Consider the following 18452-nt stretch of genomic DNA (forward strand, 5'->3'; position numbering starts at 1 on the left):
AGACTCTCCGACCAGTGGAAACATCCTTCCCACATCCACTCTATCTATGCCTTTCATTATTCTGTAAGTTTCAATGAGGTCCCCCCCCCCCCCTCAAAATTCTCGTAAATTTTCTCTGTACGCTTTCCACCTTTCGTATTAGGACTTGAGGGTTAACAGTGGCGAATATACTGCCTGGGGGCAGTGGAGAATAACAATGTCTGTTGCAACTTGATAAATGCTGGCAGTAATCTCACTGGGGATGCTCACAGGAATTGGACTGAATTTATTATATATTTGGGGTTAGTTGTTCAATTGACCTGCTGTGAGGCAGATACTTTATAGCAGTCGCCCGCGCATCCACCTTCCCCAAAGAAACAACTTCCACCTCTTCAAATCCTCTGCAGAAACCTTCGCCAGTCCTATTTAGCCAGATCCAGGCTTACGTTTTGCTAGTGCTGCTTCATAAATCTTGAAATTTCTTCCCTCTTTAGTATCTTGTAAAATATACTGACAATGCAACGCGTGATTTCATCTCCCGAGGCCAGGAGCTCTACCAGTGCACCATGTTATTGGAAAGGTGTCCAGACCGAAGAAGAGTCTCGACCCGAAACGTCACCCATTCCGTATCTCCAGAGATGCTGCCTGTCCCGCTGAGTTACTCTAGCATTTTGTGTCTATCTTCAGTTTAAACCAGCATCTGCAGTTCCTCCCTACACATGTCAAGCTGGAAAGAGCACCGAGAAGATTTACGGGAATGTTGCCAGGACTCGAGGGTCTGAGTTATGGGGAGAGGTCGAGTAGGCTGGGACTTTAGCCCCTGGAGCGCAGGAGGATGAGAGGTGATCTTATAGAGGTGTATAAATTCATGAGAGGAATAGAGAGTTCAAAAGAGAGTTAGATAGAGCTCTTAGGGCTCGCGGAATCAAGGGGTATGGGGAGAAGGCAGGAACGGGGTACTGATTGTGGATGATCAGCCACGATCACATTGAATGGCGGTGCTGGCTCGAAGGGCCGAAAGGCCTACTCCTGCACCTATTGTCTATGTATTTATGAATAGATCAGGTAGACGCACAGAGTCTCTTGCCTGGAGTGGGGGAATTGAGAACCAGGGGACATAGGTTTAAGGTGAGGGGGGGAAAGGTTTAATAAGAATCTGAGGGGGTAACCTTTTCACGCAAAGGGTGGTGGGCGTATGGAACAAACTGCCGGAGGAGGTAGTTGAGGCAGGGACTATCGCAATGTTTAAGAAACAGTTAGAGGTATATGGATAGGGGTAGGTTTAACGAGATAAGGGCCAAATGCAGGCAGTTGGGGGCTAGTGCACATGGGACATGTTGCGCCAAAGGTCCTGTTTCCACTCTTTGACCATAATGCTGCTAGATCCTGTAACCACAAGCGTACTCAAAAGGTTAAAGGGCCACCACCGCGCAGAGGCAGAGGCAGTGCGGCACTCATCCAATCAATGGCAAGAGGTGGAAGATAGACGCAAAGTGCTGGAGTAACTCAGCGGGACAGGCGGCGTCCCTGGAGAGAAGGAATGGGCGATGTTTCGGGCCGTGACCCTCCTTCAGAAGTGGACTCGATGCATCAGCCCAGCCCCCTGGCAAGAGCAGTACTTGGGCACAACAGATGCACACTTGAGAGAAACGTGTTTAAACAGCTGTGTTATTAAGACACCTCCCCGGAATTAAAAAAGCCTGCCCAGACTCTCTGCCAGAAAAGAGGGGGTCTGCTGGGTTTGTCGGATCTGCGCGCACATGTTGGAGCCTTTGGAGGATGCATTCCAACCCCAGTCCCAGGCCCTCTTCGCGAGGTTGACTTATTTTGGCAACGGGCAAAAGGTGTGGGAAGAGAGCCCAGAACTTTCAAATCAGCCTGCTTGCTGTCTGCCATCGGCGCGAGTCAGCGGTGGAAGAGATTGCCAGGGTGACGCACGGAGCTGTGAGCTGCTCGAAACAAATGAAACTATTTCCAGAAGAGGGGGGACAGTGGCGCAGCGGTAGAGTTGCTGCCTCACAGCGCCGGAGACCCGGGTTCGATCCTGACTACGGGTGCTTGTCGGTACGGAGTTTGTACGTTCTCCCCGTGACCTGCGTGGCGTTTTCTCCAGTTTCAATAGACAATAGGTGCAGGAGAATGCCATTCGGCCCTTCGAGCCAGCACCGCCATTCAATGTGATCATGGCTGATCATTCTCAATCAGTACCCCGTTCCTGCCTTCTCCCCGTACCCCCTGACTCCGCCATCCTTAAGAGCTCTATCCAGCTCTCTCTTGAATGCATTCAGAGGATTGGCCTCCACTGCCTTCTGAGGCAGAGAATTCCACAGATTCACAACTCTCTGACTGAAAAAGGTTTTTCCTCATCTCAGTTCTAAATGGCCTACCCCTTATTCTTACACTGTTTCTTCACACACTCCAAAGACATACAGGTTTGTAGGTTAATTAACATACAGGTTAGTAGGTTAAATTGTCCCTGGCGGGTGTAGGATGGTGTTAGTGTGCGTGGGGATCGCTGGTCGGCACAGACTCGGTGGGCCTGTTTCCGCACTGTATCTCTAAACTAAAAGAGGGTGAACATGTCTCGGGGACACACCGCAGGGTGCTGAGGAGTTTGTGCTGAACACTGGAGGCATCCCAAGAGAGTCTTTCACTATTTCTGTCAGGCCTTGGGAGGGGGGGGGGGAAGGAAGTCCCACTGTTATTAGTTACGTGCGGAGTTTGGACGGAATGTTAGCAAGACGATTTCGACTAGACAAGGGTTGAGAGAGCGAGTGGTAGGAAGAGAGGCTGCAGTCAACCAACCAACAGAGAGAGAGAGAGGGACTTGGAGCGTACAGACGGGGTGGGGGGGCAGAACAGGTCAGGGGAGCACCAGCACGGAATATGGACCAAGATGGGCAGGGGCTCAGGCACATCCCCATGCAACCAACATGTCCCACCTCCCTGTGTTTGGCACACATCCCTTTAAACCTGTCCTATCCAAGCCAGATGGGCAGGCCATGTCGTCAGAATGCCCGAGAGTAGACTGTCAAAACAGCTTCTGTATGGAGAACTGTGTCAGGGCAAGCGCTCAGTAGGAGGACAATAGACAATAGGTGCAGGAGGAGGCCATTCGGCCCTTTGAGCCAGCACCGCCATTCAATGTGATCATGGCTGATCATTCTCAATCAGTACCCTGTTCCTGCTTTCTCCCCATACCCCCTGACTCCGCTATCCTTAAGAGCTCTATCTAGCTCTCTCTTGAATGTATTCAGAGAATTGGCCTCCAGGACAGAAGAAACGGTTTAAAGACTGCCTCAAAGTGTCCCTCAAAGACTTGGACATCAACCTCAGCACTTGGGAGTCTCTTGCTCTGGACCGTCCAACCTGGCGCAGCAAGCTCACCACAGGAGCCCGTGCAGCAGAGAACAGACGCACTGCAGAGGCCCAGAGGAAACGCACCGCCCGCAAGGCCCGGGCTACCTCCACTTCCACTGCAGCACCCATCCACTTGTGTCCTACGTGTGGGCGTGCCTTCCAGGCCCGGATTGGCCTCACCAGTTACTTCCGGACCCAGTCACTAATCCTCCAATTGAAAGTGAAGTCATGGTCATCTTCGAACCCAAAGAACGAACAACAACATCCAAGTACATGTCTAATTGTTTCTTAAACATTGCGATAATCCCTGCCTCAATGAGAGAGACAATGAATAGTGAAGAATTGTCGAATAGTAACATTGGCACATGAGATTCAATGTTTTTATTGGTACCCAGCATCGGGCCATCGTCAGTGAACACACTGCAGGAACTGCTGGTGCAGCCAGAGGATAATCTTGATCTGACAACAACTTGCTGAGCTCCACCTTGGGCCTAGCAGAGGACAGACTGGGAGTTTAGGTTTTAGTTCAGAGATACAGCGCAGAAGCAGGCCCTTCGGCCCACCGAGTCCACGCTGACCAGCGATCCTTGCACCCTAATACTACCCGACACATACTAGGGACAATTTACAATTTTACCAAGCCAATCAACCTACAAATCTGTACGTCTTTAGTATGTGGAAGGAAACCGGAGATAGACAATAGATGCAGGAGTAGGCCATTCGGCCCTTCGAGCCAGCACCGCCATTCAATGTGATCATGGCTGATCATTCTCAATCAGTACCCCGTTCCTGCCTTCTCCCCATACCCCCTGACTCCGCTATCCTTAAGAGCTCTATCTAGCTCTCTCTTTAATGCATTCAGAGAATTGGCCTCCACTGCCTTCTGAGGCAGAGAATTCCACAGATTCACAACTCTCTGACTCAAAACGTTTTTCCTCATCTCCGTTCTAAATGGCCTACCCCTTATTCTTAAACTGTGGCCCCTTAATTCTGGACTCCCCCAACATTGAGAACATGTTTCCTGCCTCTAACGTGTCCAACCCCTTAATAATCCTATACGTTTCGATAAGATCCCCTCTCATCCTTCTAAATTCCAGTGTATACAAGCCTAGTCGCTCCAGTCTTTCAACATATGACAGTCCCGCCATTCTGGGAATTAACCTAGTAAACCTACGCTGCACGCCCTCAATAGCAAGAATATCCTTCCTCAAATTTGGAGACCAAAACTGCACACAGTACTCCAGGGACGGTCTCACTAGGCCCCTGTACAACTGCAGAAGGACCTCTTTGCTCCTATTCTCAACTCCCCTTGTTATGAAGGCCAACATTCCATTGGCTTTCTTCACTGCCTGGTGTACCTGCATGCTTCCTTTCAGTGACTGATGCACTAGGACACCCAGATCTCGTTGTATGTCCCCTTTTCTTAACTTGACACTATTCAGATAATACTCTGCCTTCCTATTCTTACCACCAAAGTGGATAACCTCACACTTATCCACATTAAACTGCATCTGCCATGCATCCGCCCACTCACACAACCTGTCCAAGTCACCCTGCAACCTCATAGCATCTTCCTCACTATGAGCAAGATGCTACACTGCCACCCAGCTTTGTAACATCTGCAAATTTGCTAATGGTACTTTTAATCCCTTCATCCAAGTCATTAATGTATATTGTAAATAGCTGCGATCCCGGAAAAATCCTCACGCAGGTCACGGGGAGAACTTACAAACTCCGTCCATACAGCACCCGTGGACAGGATCGAACCCGGGTCTCTGGCGCTGTAAGTCAGCAACTCTACCGTGCTGCCAGGGACTGCACTTTAATTTTCCAGTAAAAGTCCTCAAGAAAGAAAGAACAGACTTTTGAGACATTGGAGTTGGACATCAGTCAGGCCGCAGTAAATGAGTGCAAGCGCTATCTGCTTGTAAACATGGCCTAAGGAGCAGCAGGCTTTGATGCGCTCGTAAATTTAAACACAGACAGGAAACCATATGTCTGAGAGCAGACGTAGGGATTCGCTTCCAACCACAGATGCTGTAAATGACACGAACAGCAGACGCAGTCTGCTCTCAGTTGGAGAGAGGGACGACAGCTGAAAAAAATGATGAAACAGCACCTTCAACCTCAGTCTGGGTGCATTAAAATATCCCCCCCCCCCCCCCCCCCCCCGCAGAAATAAAAAAAAACAAAAAAAAAAAAAACTTTCACACAAAGGGTGGGTGTGGAACAAGCTGCCAGAAGAGGTAGTTGAGACTGGGTCTATCCCAACATTTAAAAAACAGTTAGACGGGTACATGGACAGGACAGGTTTGAAGGGATATGGACCCAACGCAGGCAGGTTGGGCTAGTGTAGCTGGGACATGTTGGCCGGTATCGGCAAGTTGGGCCGAAGGGCCTGTTTCCACACTGTATCACTCTTTGACTCTATGACTAAATACAGCGTGGAAACAGGCCCTTTGGCCCACCAAGTCCGCGCCAACCAGCAATCACCCCGTACATTGATGTTTTCAAGAGAGAGTCAGATATAGCTCTTAGGGCTAACGGAGTCAAGGAAAATGGGGGGGGGAAAGCAGGAACGGGGTACTGATTTTGGATGATCAGCCATGATCATATTGAATGGCGGTGCTAGCTCGAAGGGCCAAATAATCTACTCCTGCACCTATTTTCTATACTAGCACTGTCCTGCACGCTAGAAACAACTTACAATTTTACAGAAGCCAATTAACCTACAAACTTGCACGCCCTTGGAGTGTGGGAGTAAACCGGAGCACCCGGAGTAAACCCACGTGGTCTCAGGGAGAACATACAAACTCCGTACGCCAGCACCCCGTGGTCAGGATCGAACTCGGGTCTCTGATGCTGTAAGGTAGCAATTCTACGCCACCGTGGCAAACTAAAACAAACACAATACATCATTCTGAATCGCAGATAGCTTTCCTTCTAATTAACGGGTCCCCTTTCAGCTTCTTGCCCATTGGTGTTGTGAATTTGTGGAATTCTCTGCCACAGAAGGCAGTAGAGGCCCAATCACTGGATGAATTTAAAAGAGAGTTAGATAGAGCTCTAGGGGCTAGTGGAATCAAGGGATATGGGGAAAAGGCAGGCACAGTTACTAATTGTGGATGATCAGCCATGATCACAATGAATGGCGGTGCTGGCTCGAAGGGCCGAATGGCCTCCTCCTCCTGCACCTATTTTCCGTGTTTCTAAAAGAAAATGGAAAGTGCAGCATCCAAGTATACGAAGCATTCATAATAAAGGCAGCTGGATCTGCCGAGTTCCTCGAGCAGTTTCTTTTATGCTTAAGGTCCCAGCATCTGCAGTTTATTGTGCCTTTAATTAACAACACAAATATATGTAAGAAAGGCACAAAAAGCTGGAGTAACTCAGCGGGCCAGGCAGTTTAAGTTCATAAGTGATAGGAGCAGAATTAGGCCATTCGACCCATCAAGTCTACTCCGCCATTCAATCATGGCTGATCTATCTTCCCCTCCCAACCCCATTCTCCTGCCTTCTCCCCATAACCCCTGACAACCACTAATCAAGAATCTACCCACCTCTGCCTTAAAAATATCCATCTTAAAATATCCATCTTAAAAAGCATCTCTGGAGAAAGGAATAATCTTTGTAAACTGATTAAATACAATTCCTGCCCTTTGGTGCTTCTTACTCTATTCAGGCCATGTCCACATCTTGATTTACTGAACCAATACTCCTTTTCTCCCAGGTCTGTCCCATTCACTCTCAAGTTAAAAGGAGCTTTACTTTCCAACAACTTCCCGAGATATCTGAATAAAAAGATTCAAGCTGATATCCCGCGCAATCTTCCGTCTCTAACAACTGACTAGCAAGGGTGTCGGGGGTTATGGGGAGAAGGCAGGGAAAAGGGGGAAAAGATAGAACCAGCCATGATTGAATGGCAGAGTAGACTTGATGACACGAATGGCCTAATTCTGCTCGTAGAACTTATGAACATGAACTTTATACAATGAAAATCTTTCTCAGCTCGGTCAACATGCAAACAAAAATAAATGCCAAGGTAAAATCAAAGGTGAGAAGTCGTCATGATCTCAAGAGGTCAGATCACAATATAATTAATTCTGTGCTGTTATATACGATTGTCAAGTTAATTTACTTTGATGTTGTAATCAAGACCAAAGCTTACACACTGGGGCCCTGAGAAGGGTTAGACTGGTGTGAGGAGGTGCAGTCTGCTTTGCAAAGTCCTAACTCCCAAGCATTTAAATCGGATTAGATTAAGGACTGAAGGAAGCTTTTGTTGAAAGACTGGAGCGACTGGGCTTGTATACGCTGGAATTTAGAAGGATGAGAGGGGATCTTATTGAAACATAGGATTATTAAGGGATTGAACACGTTAGAGGCAGGAACGGGGTACTGATTTTGAATGATCAGCCATGATCACATTGAATGGCGGTGCTGGCTCGAAGGGCCGAGTGGCCTACTCCTGCACCTATTGTGTATTGACCCTTTGAGTGTATATAAGTAGATCTTATAGAGTTGTCAGGGGCACATTATGATTAAGTGTGTGGAAGTTATTCCGACCCACACGCCCTCAGCGATGAATTAATTATTTATGCACAGCAATTAACCCCTGCTTTACCAGTCCTGCATTCCCAGGTACAAGAGGCACCGAAGCCACTACCAGTTACATAAGGGGACGAGTCCATAATACCAGGAGACTACGTGCTGAAATCTCTCCTCGGAGTAGACGAGGTTAACGTATAATGAAAATGCACCTGGTGATCATTTGTCTTAAAGCCTTGCAGATTCCAGGTATGATGGAGGAAAGAAGTGCAGGCCGAACCAACCTAACCACGATCACCACCTGTGCCAAGGAGCCCCAACTATTCGACTCCTTCATGTTATCCATTTACTCTCTTATCTTTGTAATAAAACTAGTAATATTCTCTGTCTGATCCCTAACTCATTTTACACTTTAACGGCTCATATTTACATTACATGCTTTAGATAGCAGAACATTCTGTGCCATTTCACAGGAACATCACCAAACAGAATTTAATATAGGGGTACGTTAGGAAATGATATAGAGTCATACAGTGTGGAAACAACCCATTCAGCCCAACTTGCCCATGCCAACCAATATGCCCCATCTCCACTAGTCCCACTTACCTGCGCTTGGCCCATATCCCTCTAAACCTATCCTATCCATGTACTTGCCAAATGACTCTTAAATGTGATAGTCTTAACTACCTCCTCAACTACCTCCTCCGGCAGCTCGTTTCATATACCTACCACCCTTTGTGTCTAAAAATTACCCCTCAGATTCCAATTAAATATTTTCCCCCTCACCTTAAATCTATGTTCTCTGGTTCTTGATTCCCCTACTCTGGGCAAAACACTCTGTGCATTTACCCGCTCTATTCCTCTCATGATTTTGTACACCTCTGTAAGATCACCCTGCATCCTCCTGCTCTCCAAGGAATAGAATCCTACCCTGTTCAACCTCTCTATATCGCTCAGGCCCTCGAGTCCTGGCGACATCCTCATCAATCTTCCCTGTACCCTTTTCCATCTTTCCTATACAGGGTAACCAATACTGAACACAATCTTCTAAATGTGGCATTAGCAATGTCTTGACATGACTTCCCAACTTCGATACTCAATACTCTGACTGATGAGAGCACATGATTAAATGATTAGTCAAAGAGAGGGTTTTAAGGTGCACCCTGACAGCACAATGAGAGGTGGAAAAGTTTGGAGTCCAGAAACAGGCTCTTTGGCCCAACTCATCCATGCCAACTAATTTGCCCAACCAAATTAGTCCCACTTGCCTCTGCCTGGCTCAAACCCCTCCCAAAGCTTTCCTGTCCACATACTTTCTCCAAGTCTTTTAAATGTCATAATTGTATCAGCCTCTGGTAGTGCACTCTTTATTTGTACCTTGCGTGTGGAGAAGTTTACCCCTTTGAAATCTTTGCCCACTCATCTTGTACCAGAGATGTAATGCTGAGGCTCTAGAAGGTGCTGGTCAGGCCACACTTGGAATATTGTGGGACATTTTGGGCACCATATCCGAGGAAGGGTGTCCTGGCTCAGGGGAGGGTCCAGAGGAGGTTTACAAGAATGATCCCAGGAATGAGTGGGTTAACCCATGTTGAGCGTTTGTCGGCACTGGGCCTGTACTCGCTGGAGTTTAAAAGAATGAGGGGGGAACCTCATTGAAACACACAGAATAGTGAAAGGCTTGGATAGAATGGATGTGGAGAGGATGTTTCCACGGGTGGGAGAGTCTAGGACTAGAGGTCATAGCTTCAGAATTAAAGGACGTTCTTTTAGGAAGGAGATGAGGAGGAATTTGGTTAGTCAGAGGGTGATGAAAGAGTGGAATTCTTTGCAACAGAAGGCTGCGGAGGCAAAGTCAGTGGATATATTTAAGGCAGAGACAGATAGATTCTTGATTAGTACGGGTGTCATAGGTTATGGGGAGAAGGCAAGAGAATGGGATTAGGAGGGAGAGATAATTCAGCCATGATTGAATGGCGGAGTAGACTTGATGGGCTGAATGGCTTAATTCTACTCCTATCGCTTATAGACAATAGACAATAGGTGCAGGAGGAGGCCATTCGGCCCTGCGAGCCAGCACCGCCATTCAATGTGATCATGGCTGATCATTCTCAATCAGTACCCCGTTCCTGCCTTCTCCCCATACCCCCTGACTCCGCTATCCTTAAGAGCTCTATCCAGCTCTCTCTTTAATGCATTCAGAGAATTGGCTTCCACTGCCATCTGAGGCAGAGAATTCCACAGATTCACAACTCTCTGACTGAAAAAGTTTTCCCTCATCTAAGTTCTAAATGGCCTACCCCTTATTCTTAAACTGTGGCCCCATGTTCTGGACTCCCCCAACATTGGGAACATGTTTCCTGCCTCTAACGTGTCCAACCCCTTAATAATCTTATACATAATAGGATTATGATCCTATGATTTAGAATCACATGAGCGAACAATCTTCAACTTCCGGACCAACTCACCGTCCTCATTGAATTTCAGAAGGTCATTGCATTCTTCCGCATTGGAACATGAGCAAATGTAGAACACCGAACCTTGGGCCTTCTTCTCTTTCATCTTGCACTTTGTGTTATTGTAGTCATCCAGCAGATGTCCATAGAGGGGGACTGCTGGATCGTGGCACAGAGTCTCTATGGTTACATTGGCATCTTGCTTCCTCCTGCAGTTGAAGAAAAAGCAGAAGCATTTAAAATTAGCGCAAGATAAACAGGAAAAAGGATCTAACATGCCGGGGTACGGGCAAGAGGCAGGAAGCTAGATGCGTTTACTGTATCGTTGTGGCATACCCAATTATTACCATAACTCCCAAGGAGTTCCACAGATCTTGGGCTTCACTTTAGACTTACACAAGTTTAAGATGATCATGAAATTCATTAAGATTGATTCAGAGAGAAGAAAAAAATCTTGGTTGGAAACAGCCAGAATAAAAAGGGCAATCTTCAAATTAAAATCAGGCCTTTCTAACAGGATTGCTGCAAGTGGGAGTAGAAAATAGAAATGTCATTTCTATTAGAATTATGAAATTCATACTGGATTGTAAAATTAAAGAAAAAATAGAAATGTCAAAGAATATTAAATTTGACAACATTATTATTTTTTTTAATTTACATTTTAGATCATTAAAGAAATAATAAAAATAAGAAAATGTACGAAAGTTAGAAATTGAAGAAAACTGGATCAAAGGGAGTTTGCCTAAATGATGGGCTTTTGTTTGTTCAGGTTAGTTAGTTTAGTTTATCGTCATGTGTACAGAGGTACAGTGAAAAGCTTTAGTTCCCAACGAGTATGTAGTAGAGGCAGAGAAATGGCACTGAGGTAAAGATAAAACAGGAAATTGCAGACTTCCACTACCCTGTGTGTGGAAAAGCTTCACTCTATATTAATATTATGCTTCTTGATGTGGAATCTACCACTAGAAGGGATTTATCTCTGGAATTATTCAGCTGAAATCTGTCATTGTTTTAAATACTTTTTTCATTTTGTTTAGAGATACAGTGTGGAAACAGGCCCTTTGGCCCACTGGGTCCACGCTGGACTGCGATCCCCACGCACTAACACTATCCTACACACACTAGGGACAATTTACAATTATACCAAGCCAAACTAACCTACAAACCTGTACATCTTTGGAGTGTGGGCGGAAACCGGAGATCCTGGAGACAACCCACGCAGGTCACGGGGAGAACAGACAAACTCCATGCAGACAAACGCCCGTAGTCAGGATTGAACCCGGGTCTTTGGCGCTGTAAGGCAGCCCCTCTACCGCCGCGCCATCCTGAACTTCTCTCTGAAGACCTCTCAACCTTCCAAACTTAGATGGTTAACCCTTTAAGTTGGCATCGGGAACTGCAGATGCCGGAATCTTGAGTAAAACCCAAAGTGCTGGAGTAAATCAGCTGGCCAGGTAGGATCCTTATGACATTGTTCATTTAACCTAAACCTCCATTTAGAACGGAGATGAGGAAGAACTTTTTCAGTCAGAGAGTGGTGAAGGTGCGGAATTCTCTGCCTCAGAAGGCAGTGGAGGCCAGTTCGTTGGATGCTTTCAAGAGAGAGCTGGATAGAGCTCTTAAGGATAGCGGAGTGAGGGGGTATGGGGAGAAGGCAGGAACGGGGTACTGATTGAGAGTGATCAGCCATGATCGCATTGAATGGCGGTGCTGGCTCGAAGGGCTGAATGGCCTACTCCTGCACCTATTGTCTGTTGTCTATTGTCTATAAACGTCCTGCGGACTTAGGAAATGAAAATAATTTATTTTTTGGAAGTGTACTATTACGTAATGGATCTTGCCCTTTCACCAATAGTAATCAATAAATCAAAGATAGACACAAAATGCTGGAGTAACTCAGTGGGACAGGCAGCAGCTCTGGAGGGAAGGAATGGGTGACCCAAAACATCACCCATTCCTTCTATCTAGAGATGCTGCCTGTCCCACTGAGTTACTCCAGCATTTTGTGTCTATCCTCGATTTAAACCAGCATCTGCAATTTCTTCCTAAAACATCAATCAATGTCAACTGGAAGAGATGAATGAATTTCCAATTACTCTATTTTGCATCTTGCCTCAGTCTCGGTACTAACCATTGAAAATTATTTGGCAAGGTGCACCCAACTATTATCTTTTATCAGCCACTAATAATAATTCTTAATAAAATAGATGCTAGTAATGCAATGATTTTAAAGGCTTATAAAACACTTTACAGCCAATTAAATATTTTGAAGTGTAGGGAATGCGATAGCCTATTTCAATGTTCTCAAATTGCAGTGAGGTAAATGGACCTTCTCCCTTCAATCACTAATTGATAAAGAAATAAAAGCCAAAGCATAAAGGAATCGATAGGGTGGATGCACAGAGCCTTTTACCCAGTGTAGGGGAATCAAAAACCAAAGGGTATGGGTTTAAGGTAAGAAGGACAAGTTTTAATTCAAACCCGAGGCAACTTTTCCACACAGAGCGTGGTCTATCGAACAAGCTGCCAGAGGAGGTAGTTGAGCCAGGAGACAACGAACACAGGGAGTTAAGACAGGTAGTATAAGAAAATAACTGCAGATGCTGGTACAAATCGATTTATTCACAAAATGCTGGAGTAACTCAGCGGGTCAGGCAGCATCTCGGGAGAGAAGGAATGGGTGACGTTTCGGGTCGAGATCCTTCTTCAGACTGATGTCAGGGGGGCGGGACAAAGGAAGGATATAGGTGGAGACAGGAAGATAGAGGGAGATCTGGGAAGGAGGAGGGGAAGGGAGGGACAGAGGAACTATCTAAAGTTGGAGAAGTCGATGTTCATACCCCCTGACATCAGTCTGAAGAAGGGTCTCGACCCGAAACGTCACCCATTCCTTCTCTCCCGAGATGCTGCCTAACCTGCTGAGTTACTCCAGCATTTTGTGAATAAATCGAGTTAAGACAGGTAACAGGTAGTTCATAAGGTCCTAAGTGATAGGAGCAGAATTAGGCCATTCGACCCATCAAGTCTACTCTGCCATTCAATCATGGCTGATCGGTCTCTCCCTCCCAACCCCATTTCTCCTGCCTTCTCCCCATAACCTCTGACACCTGTACGACCAAGTTGAGACAGCAAACAAAAGATTTTCACTGTACCTCGGTACTCGGAAAGGTTTGGAGGGATATAGGCAAAATGCTAGCACATCGGACTAGCTTAGAAGGGCATGGACATGATCGGGTATGGACGCGTTGGATCGAAAGACTCATTTCTGTGTTGTACGCCCATATGACTGTGTGATCATCCATCCAAAACTCAAATAGTGCCTTTGTGATGAAGGCCCTGGCTACAGCGCGGTTGGTAGGCAAGTGGAAATGAGGAGTCCATTACCAGATTGCGACGCACACTTCGTCCACGTTCTCACAGATGGCGCTCTTGGTGCAGTTACTTTCACAGGAACCAACATTGGTACAGTTGGTTTGCTCAACATCGCAGAACCTGCAGAGTTGATTGAAACTCTTAAATTGGCCAAGAATATCATTCTTATAGTTCCCTGAAAAAGAAAAAGGGGAATAACAATGTTTAAAATTGGTGGAAAATATCAGTCGGTCCTTGCTTAAAAACAATTAAAATCATACACATCATTGCAGAAAAACTTCTAGACATCAAATTCAGCTCTTATTTGCAAATTCTGTTCTTATCTGCAACTCAATGCCGATGTCTACGAGCTGGATCCAAAGCACAATCAGTCTTCCCTTTGCCGTACAAATTTTCAAGAGAGTCTTTACATTCCTTTTAACAATTACCAGTGAACCTAGTTCCCCAAGACAGTGCATTACAACTCAATTGAAAAAAAACAGTAGAAACAAGGAACAGTATTCTCAAGAACCAAAGAAGATAGGCTAAAGTAGCTCAACGGGTCAGACAACATCGCTGGAGAACATGGATAGGTGACATTTTGGGTCGAGACCCCTCTTTAGACTGGTTGTAAGGGTATGAGGAGGAATTTCTTTAGTCAGAGGGTGGTGAATCTGTGGAATTCCCTGTGACTGCCTGGGTTTTCTCCGAGATCTTCGGTTTCCTCCCATACTCCTAAGATGTACAGGTTTGTAGGTTAATTGGCTTGGTATACATGTAAATTGTCCCTAATGTGTAGGATGGTGTTAATAGACATAGAAACATAGAAAATAGGTGCAGGAGTAGGCTATTTGGCCCTTCGAGCCTGCACCGCCATTCAATATGATCATGGCTGATCATCCAGCTCAGTAACCTGTACCTGCCTTCTCTCCATACCCCCTGATCCCTTTAGCCATAAGGGCCACATCTAACTCCCTCTTAAATATAGCCAATGAACTGGCCTCAACTACCTTCTGTGGCAGAGAATTCCACAGATTCACCACTCTCTGTGTGAAGAAATGTTTTCTCATCTCGGTCCTCAAAGACTTCCCCCTTATCCTTAAGCTGTGACCCCTGGTTCTGGACTTCCCCAACATCGGGAACAATCTTCCCGCATCTAGCCTCTCCAACCCCTTATGGGAGGGGGAGCAAGAGCGGAGCTGCGGGATGTAGAAGAGACCCTAGTGAGAGCCTCATCTATAATGGAAGAGGGGAAGCCCCGTTTTGCTGAAGAATGAGGACATCTCTGATGCCCCAGTGTGAAACACCTCATCCCGGGCGCAGATGCGGCATAGACGGAGGAATTGGGAGTAGGGAATAGACTTTTTGCAGGAGTTAGGGTGGGAAGAAGTGTAGTCCAGATAGCTGTGCGAGTCAGTGGGTTTATAGTAGATGTCAGTCATTAGTCTGTCTCCTGTGATGGAGATGGCAGGTCCAGAAACGGGAGGGAGATGATGGAGATAGTCCAAGTATATTTAAGGGCAGGATGGAAATTGGAAGTGAAGTGTATTCTCCAACTTTAGATAGTTCCTCTGTCCCTCTCTTCCCCTCCCCCTTCCCAGTTCTCCCTCTATCTTCCTGTCTCCACCTATATCCTTCCTTTGTCCCGCCCCCCCTGACATCAGTCTCTCGACCCGAAACGTCACCCATTCCTTCTCTCCTGAGATGCTGCCTGACCTGCTGAGTTACTGCAGCATTTTGTTGTTAAAAAGTCATATATTTTAGACCGATATTTTGGCTTTGTTAAAGCAGCTGAAAATCATGAAAAAAAATCCTTCAGAAACAAAATTATCGTCCTTTTACAACGAGCAGTTCTTTAAAACAAGCCTTATAATATACGCAGTCATTTTCTAGTTATTTTAGAGTGTCATTGTTAATTTCCTGTTGGCAATTTAAAAAAATAGAAGTATTCAAATGCTTGTTAAAAATGGTGCCTGTTAGTAATCTGGCATTGCAACAAACGGGTACATTCTTGGTCTCCTCAAAACAAGCAGTTAACACAAGGTCCCAAAGGTGATTACATTGAAAGGGGGTGGGCGTGCTACATTTTCACTACTGCACTTTAAACAGTCACAGATGACCATGGTTCATAAGTTCGAGGAGCAGAATCAGGCCATTCGGCCCATCAAGTCCACTCTGCCAATCTATCATGACTGATCTATCTTTTCCTCTCAACCCCATTCTCATGCCTTCTCCCCCTATAACCCCCGACACCCGTACTAATCGAGAATTTGCCGATCTCCAACTTAAAAATATCCATTGACTTGGCCTCCACAGCCATTTGTGGCAATGAATTCCACAAATACTCCACCCTCTGACTAAAGAAATTGCTTGCCTTGAAATATTCCTTTAAAAATTCGACCTCTGTATATGCCCGACCGTGTTGAGCCATTCCAGCGGTGTTGTAGTCTTTCACAATTGAGAATAAGTTTGCCAATGCCACATTAAATGGCAGCCTGCACTGGTTTAGTCAAAGAACATTAGCTCCACAGTGCCTTTTGCACACTTGAAAATGCCAAAACTACAACAACAACAATTCGTATTCATACAACCATCCAACGCAACAACATATTCCAAGGTGCTCATGGAATTGTAACCGGACTACGGCGTGCAGCGTAGCTTTACTAAGTTAATTCCCGGAATGGCGGGAATGTCATATGTTGAAAGACTGGAGCGACTAGGCTTGTATACACTGGAATTTAGAAGAATGAGAGATCTTATCGAAACGTATAAGATTATTAAGGCGTTGGACACGTTGGAGGCAGGAAACATGTTCCCAATGTTGGGGGAGTCCAGAACAAGGGGTCACAGTTTAAGAATAAGGGGTAGGCCGTTTAGAACTGAGATGAGGAAAAACGTTTTCAGTCAGAGAGCTGTGAATCTGTGGAATTCTCTGCCTCAGAAGGCAGTGGAGGCCAATTCTCTGAATGCATTCAAGAGAGAGCTAGGTAGAACTCTTAAGGATAGCGGAGTCAGGGGGTATGGGGAGAAGGCAGGAACGGGGTACTGATTGAGAATGATCAGCCATAATCACATTGAATGGCGGTGCTGGCTCGAAGGGCCGAATGGCCTCCTCCTGCACCTATTGTCTATTGTAAATTTGGCACAGAGACACAAAGAAAATTTTAGGGCAAGTGGCCAAAACATTGGCCCAAAAGAGGAAGTATTTATGGAATATCCTGATGGAGGGGGGAAGAAAACAGCCCCTTCAATTCTGGCCCCATTGATCACCACCAAATGTAATTATTCTGGCCTTGTTACATAGAAACATAGAAAATAGGTGCAGGTGGAGACCATTTGGCCCTTTGAGCCAGCACCGCTATTCATTGGGATCATCCACAATCAGTAACCTGTGCCTGCCTTCTCCCCATATCCCTCGATTCCGCTAACCCCTGGAGCTCTATCTAACTCCCTTTAAAATTCATCCAGTGAATTGGCCTCCACTGCCTTGCGTGGCAGAGAATTCCACAAATTCACAACTCTCTGGGTGAAAAAGTTTCTTCTCACCTCAGTTTTACCGAATCCATGTCTACATTTTAAACACCTCATTTGATGGCAGTGGCCGACATGACGGATTATCTGTCAGGAAGTACATGGTGGACACAAAATGCTGGAGTAACTCAGCGGGTCAGGCAGCATCTCTGAAGAGAAAAGGAATAGGTGACGTTTTGGGTCGAGACCTTTCTTCAGACTGGGCCTTTTCTCCTAAGATGCTGTCTGACCTGCTGAGTTACTCCAGCTTTTTTGTGAATATCTTTGGTTTAAACCAGCATCTGCAGTTCCATCCTACACAGGTAGTACATGGTGTTGGAGCTTCTATGTGGAGTCTGCTCTGTGTTCTGCCTGGTAAAGGAATCTTACAGCCCTTGAGAAAAACCTCTTGCCTGTTTAAGGCAGACAGATGTGTATATTATTTTTTCTTTCCAACATGGTTGGTGGTACCTTTCTGGTTTGTAAAAAGCTTTTGTTTTCTGTTCTCTACTGAGGACACACAGAAGACCCATCAGTGGTTGAAAGGTTGGCGCATTATCATCCAATTTCGAAGCCACAATGCCTGTGCAATTAGCGTATATGTAGGAAATAATTATTAAAAAGTTGGCTAAAATTTAGATTTCCCAGATTGAGGAGCAAATGGCAAAAGGAATAGGAGTAGAATTAGGTCATTCGGCCCATCAAGTCTACTCCGCCATTCAATCATGGCTGGTCTATCTCTCCCTCCTAACCCCATTCTCCTGCCTTCTCCCCATATCCTCTGACACCCACACTAATCAAGAATCTATCTATCTCTGCTTTAAGAATATCCACTGACTTGGCCTCCACAGTCTTCTGTGGCAATTGATGGTTGCGACCTACATGAAGGATATCTGTCAGGTAGTCCATGGTAAACACAAGATGTTGGAGTAACTCAGTGGGTCAGACAGCATCCTGCAGTCAAACAATATTGATGATACTTCACATTTTGCATTGGTCCACGCTGGATTAAATAGTCAATGCCCAAATTATGTATTGGTCTCAGCGATGTAATAATCCCTTGGTCCATGAAACCATAGCAGATCATCACAAACAAGACAGCACAGCTATAAACCAAGAGTCTTATATAATTTATCTCAACAATATTTCTGCCACATAACCCACACCATTTCACAACGGTAAGTAGCCCCTGCTATTTGTTCTGTCTGATTACTATGAAGGACAGCAAAACACAGTTCACAGATCATG

At 45.7% G+C, this 18452-nt stretch overlaps 1 protein-coding gene across 1 annotated transcript in view; it reads right to left on the reverse strand.

Moving 5' to 3' along the window:
* tgfbr2b (transforming growth factor beta receptor 2b) overlaps nt 1-18452 on the reverse strand; it is an 80628-nt gene that overhangs the window by 29140 nt on the left and 33036 nt on the right. The window contains exons 2-3 of the mRNA XM_078415147.1: nt 13728-13890; nt 10356-10552 (exon numbers count right to left, since the gene is read on the reverse strand). Of these exons, the coding sequence (XP_078271273.1) occupies nt 10356-10552; nt 13728-13890 (360 nt within the window). The remainder of the gene's footprint in view (nt 1-10355; nt 10553-13727; nt 13891-18452) is intronic.

The sequence above is a fragment of the Rhinoraja longicauda genome, chromosome 2 (genome assembly GCF_053455715.1).
Source record: "Rhinoraja longicauda isolate Sanriku21f chromosome 2, sRhiLon1.1, whole genome shotgun sequence".
NCBI lineage: Eukaryota > Metazoa > Chordata > Chondrichthyes > Rajiformes > Arhynchobatidae > Rhinoraja > Rhinoraja longicauda.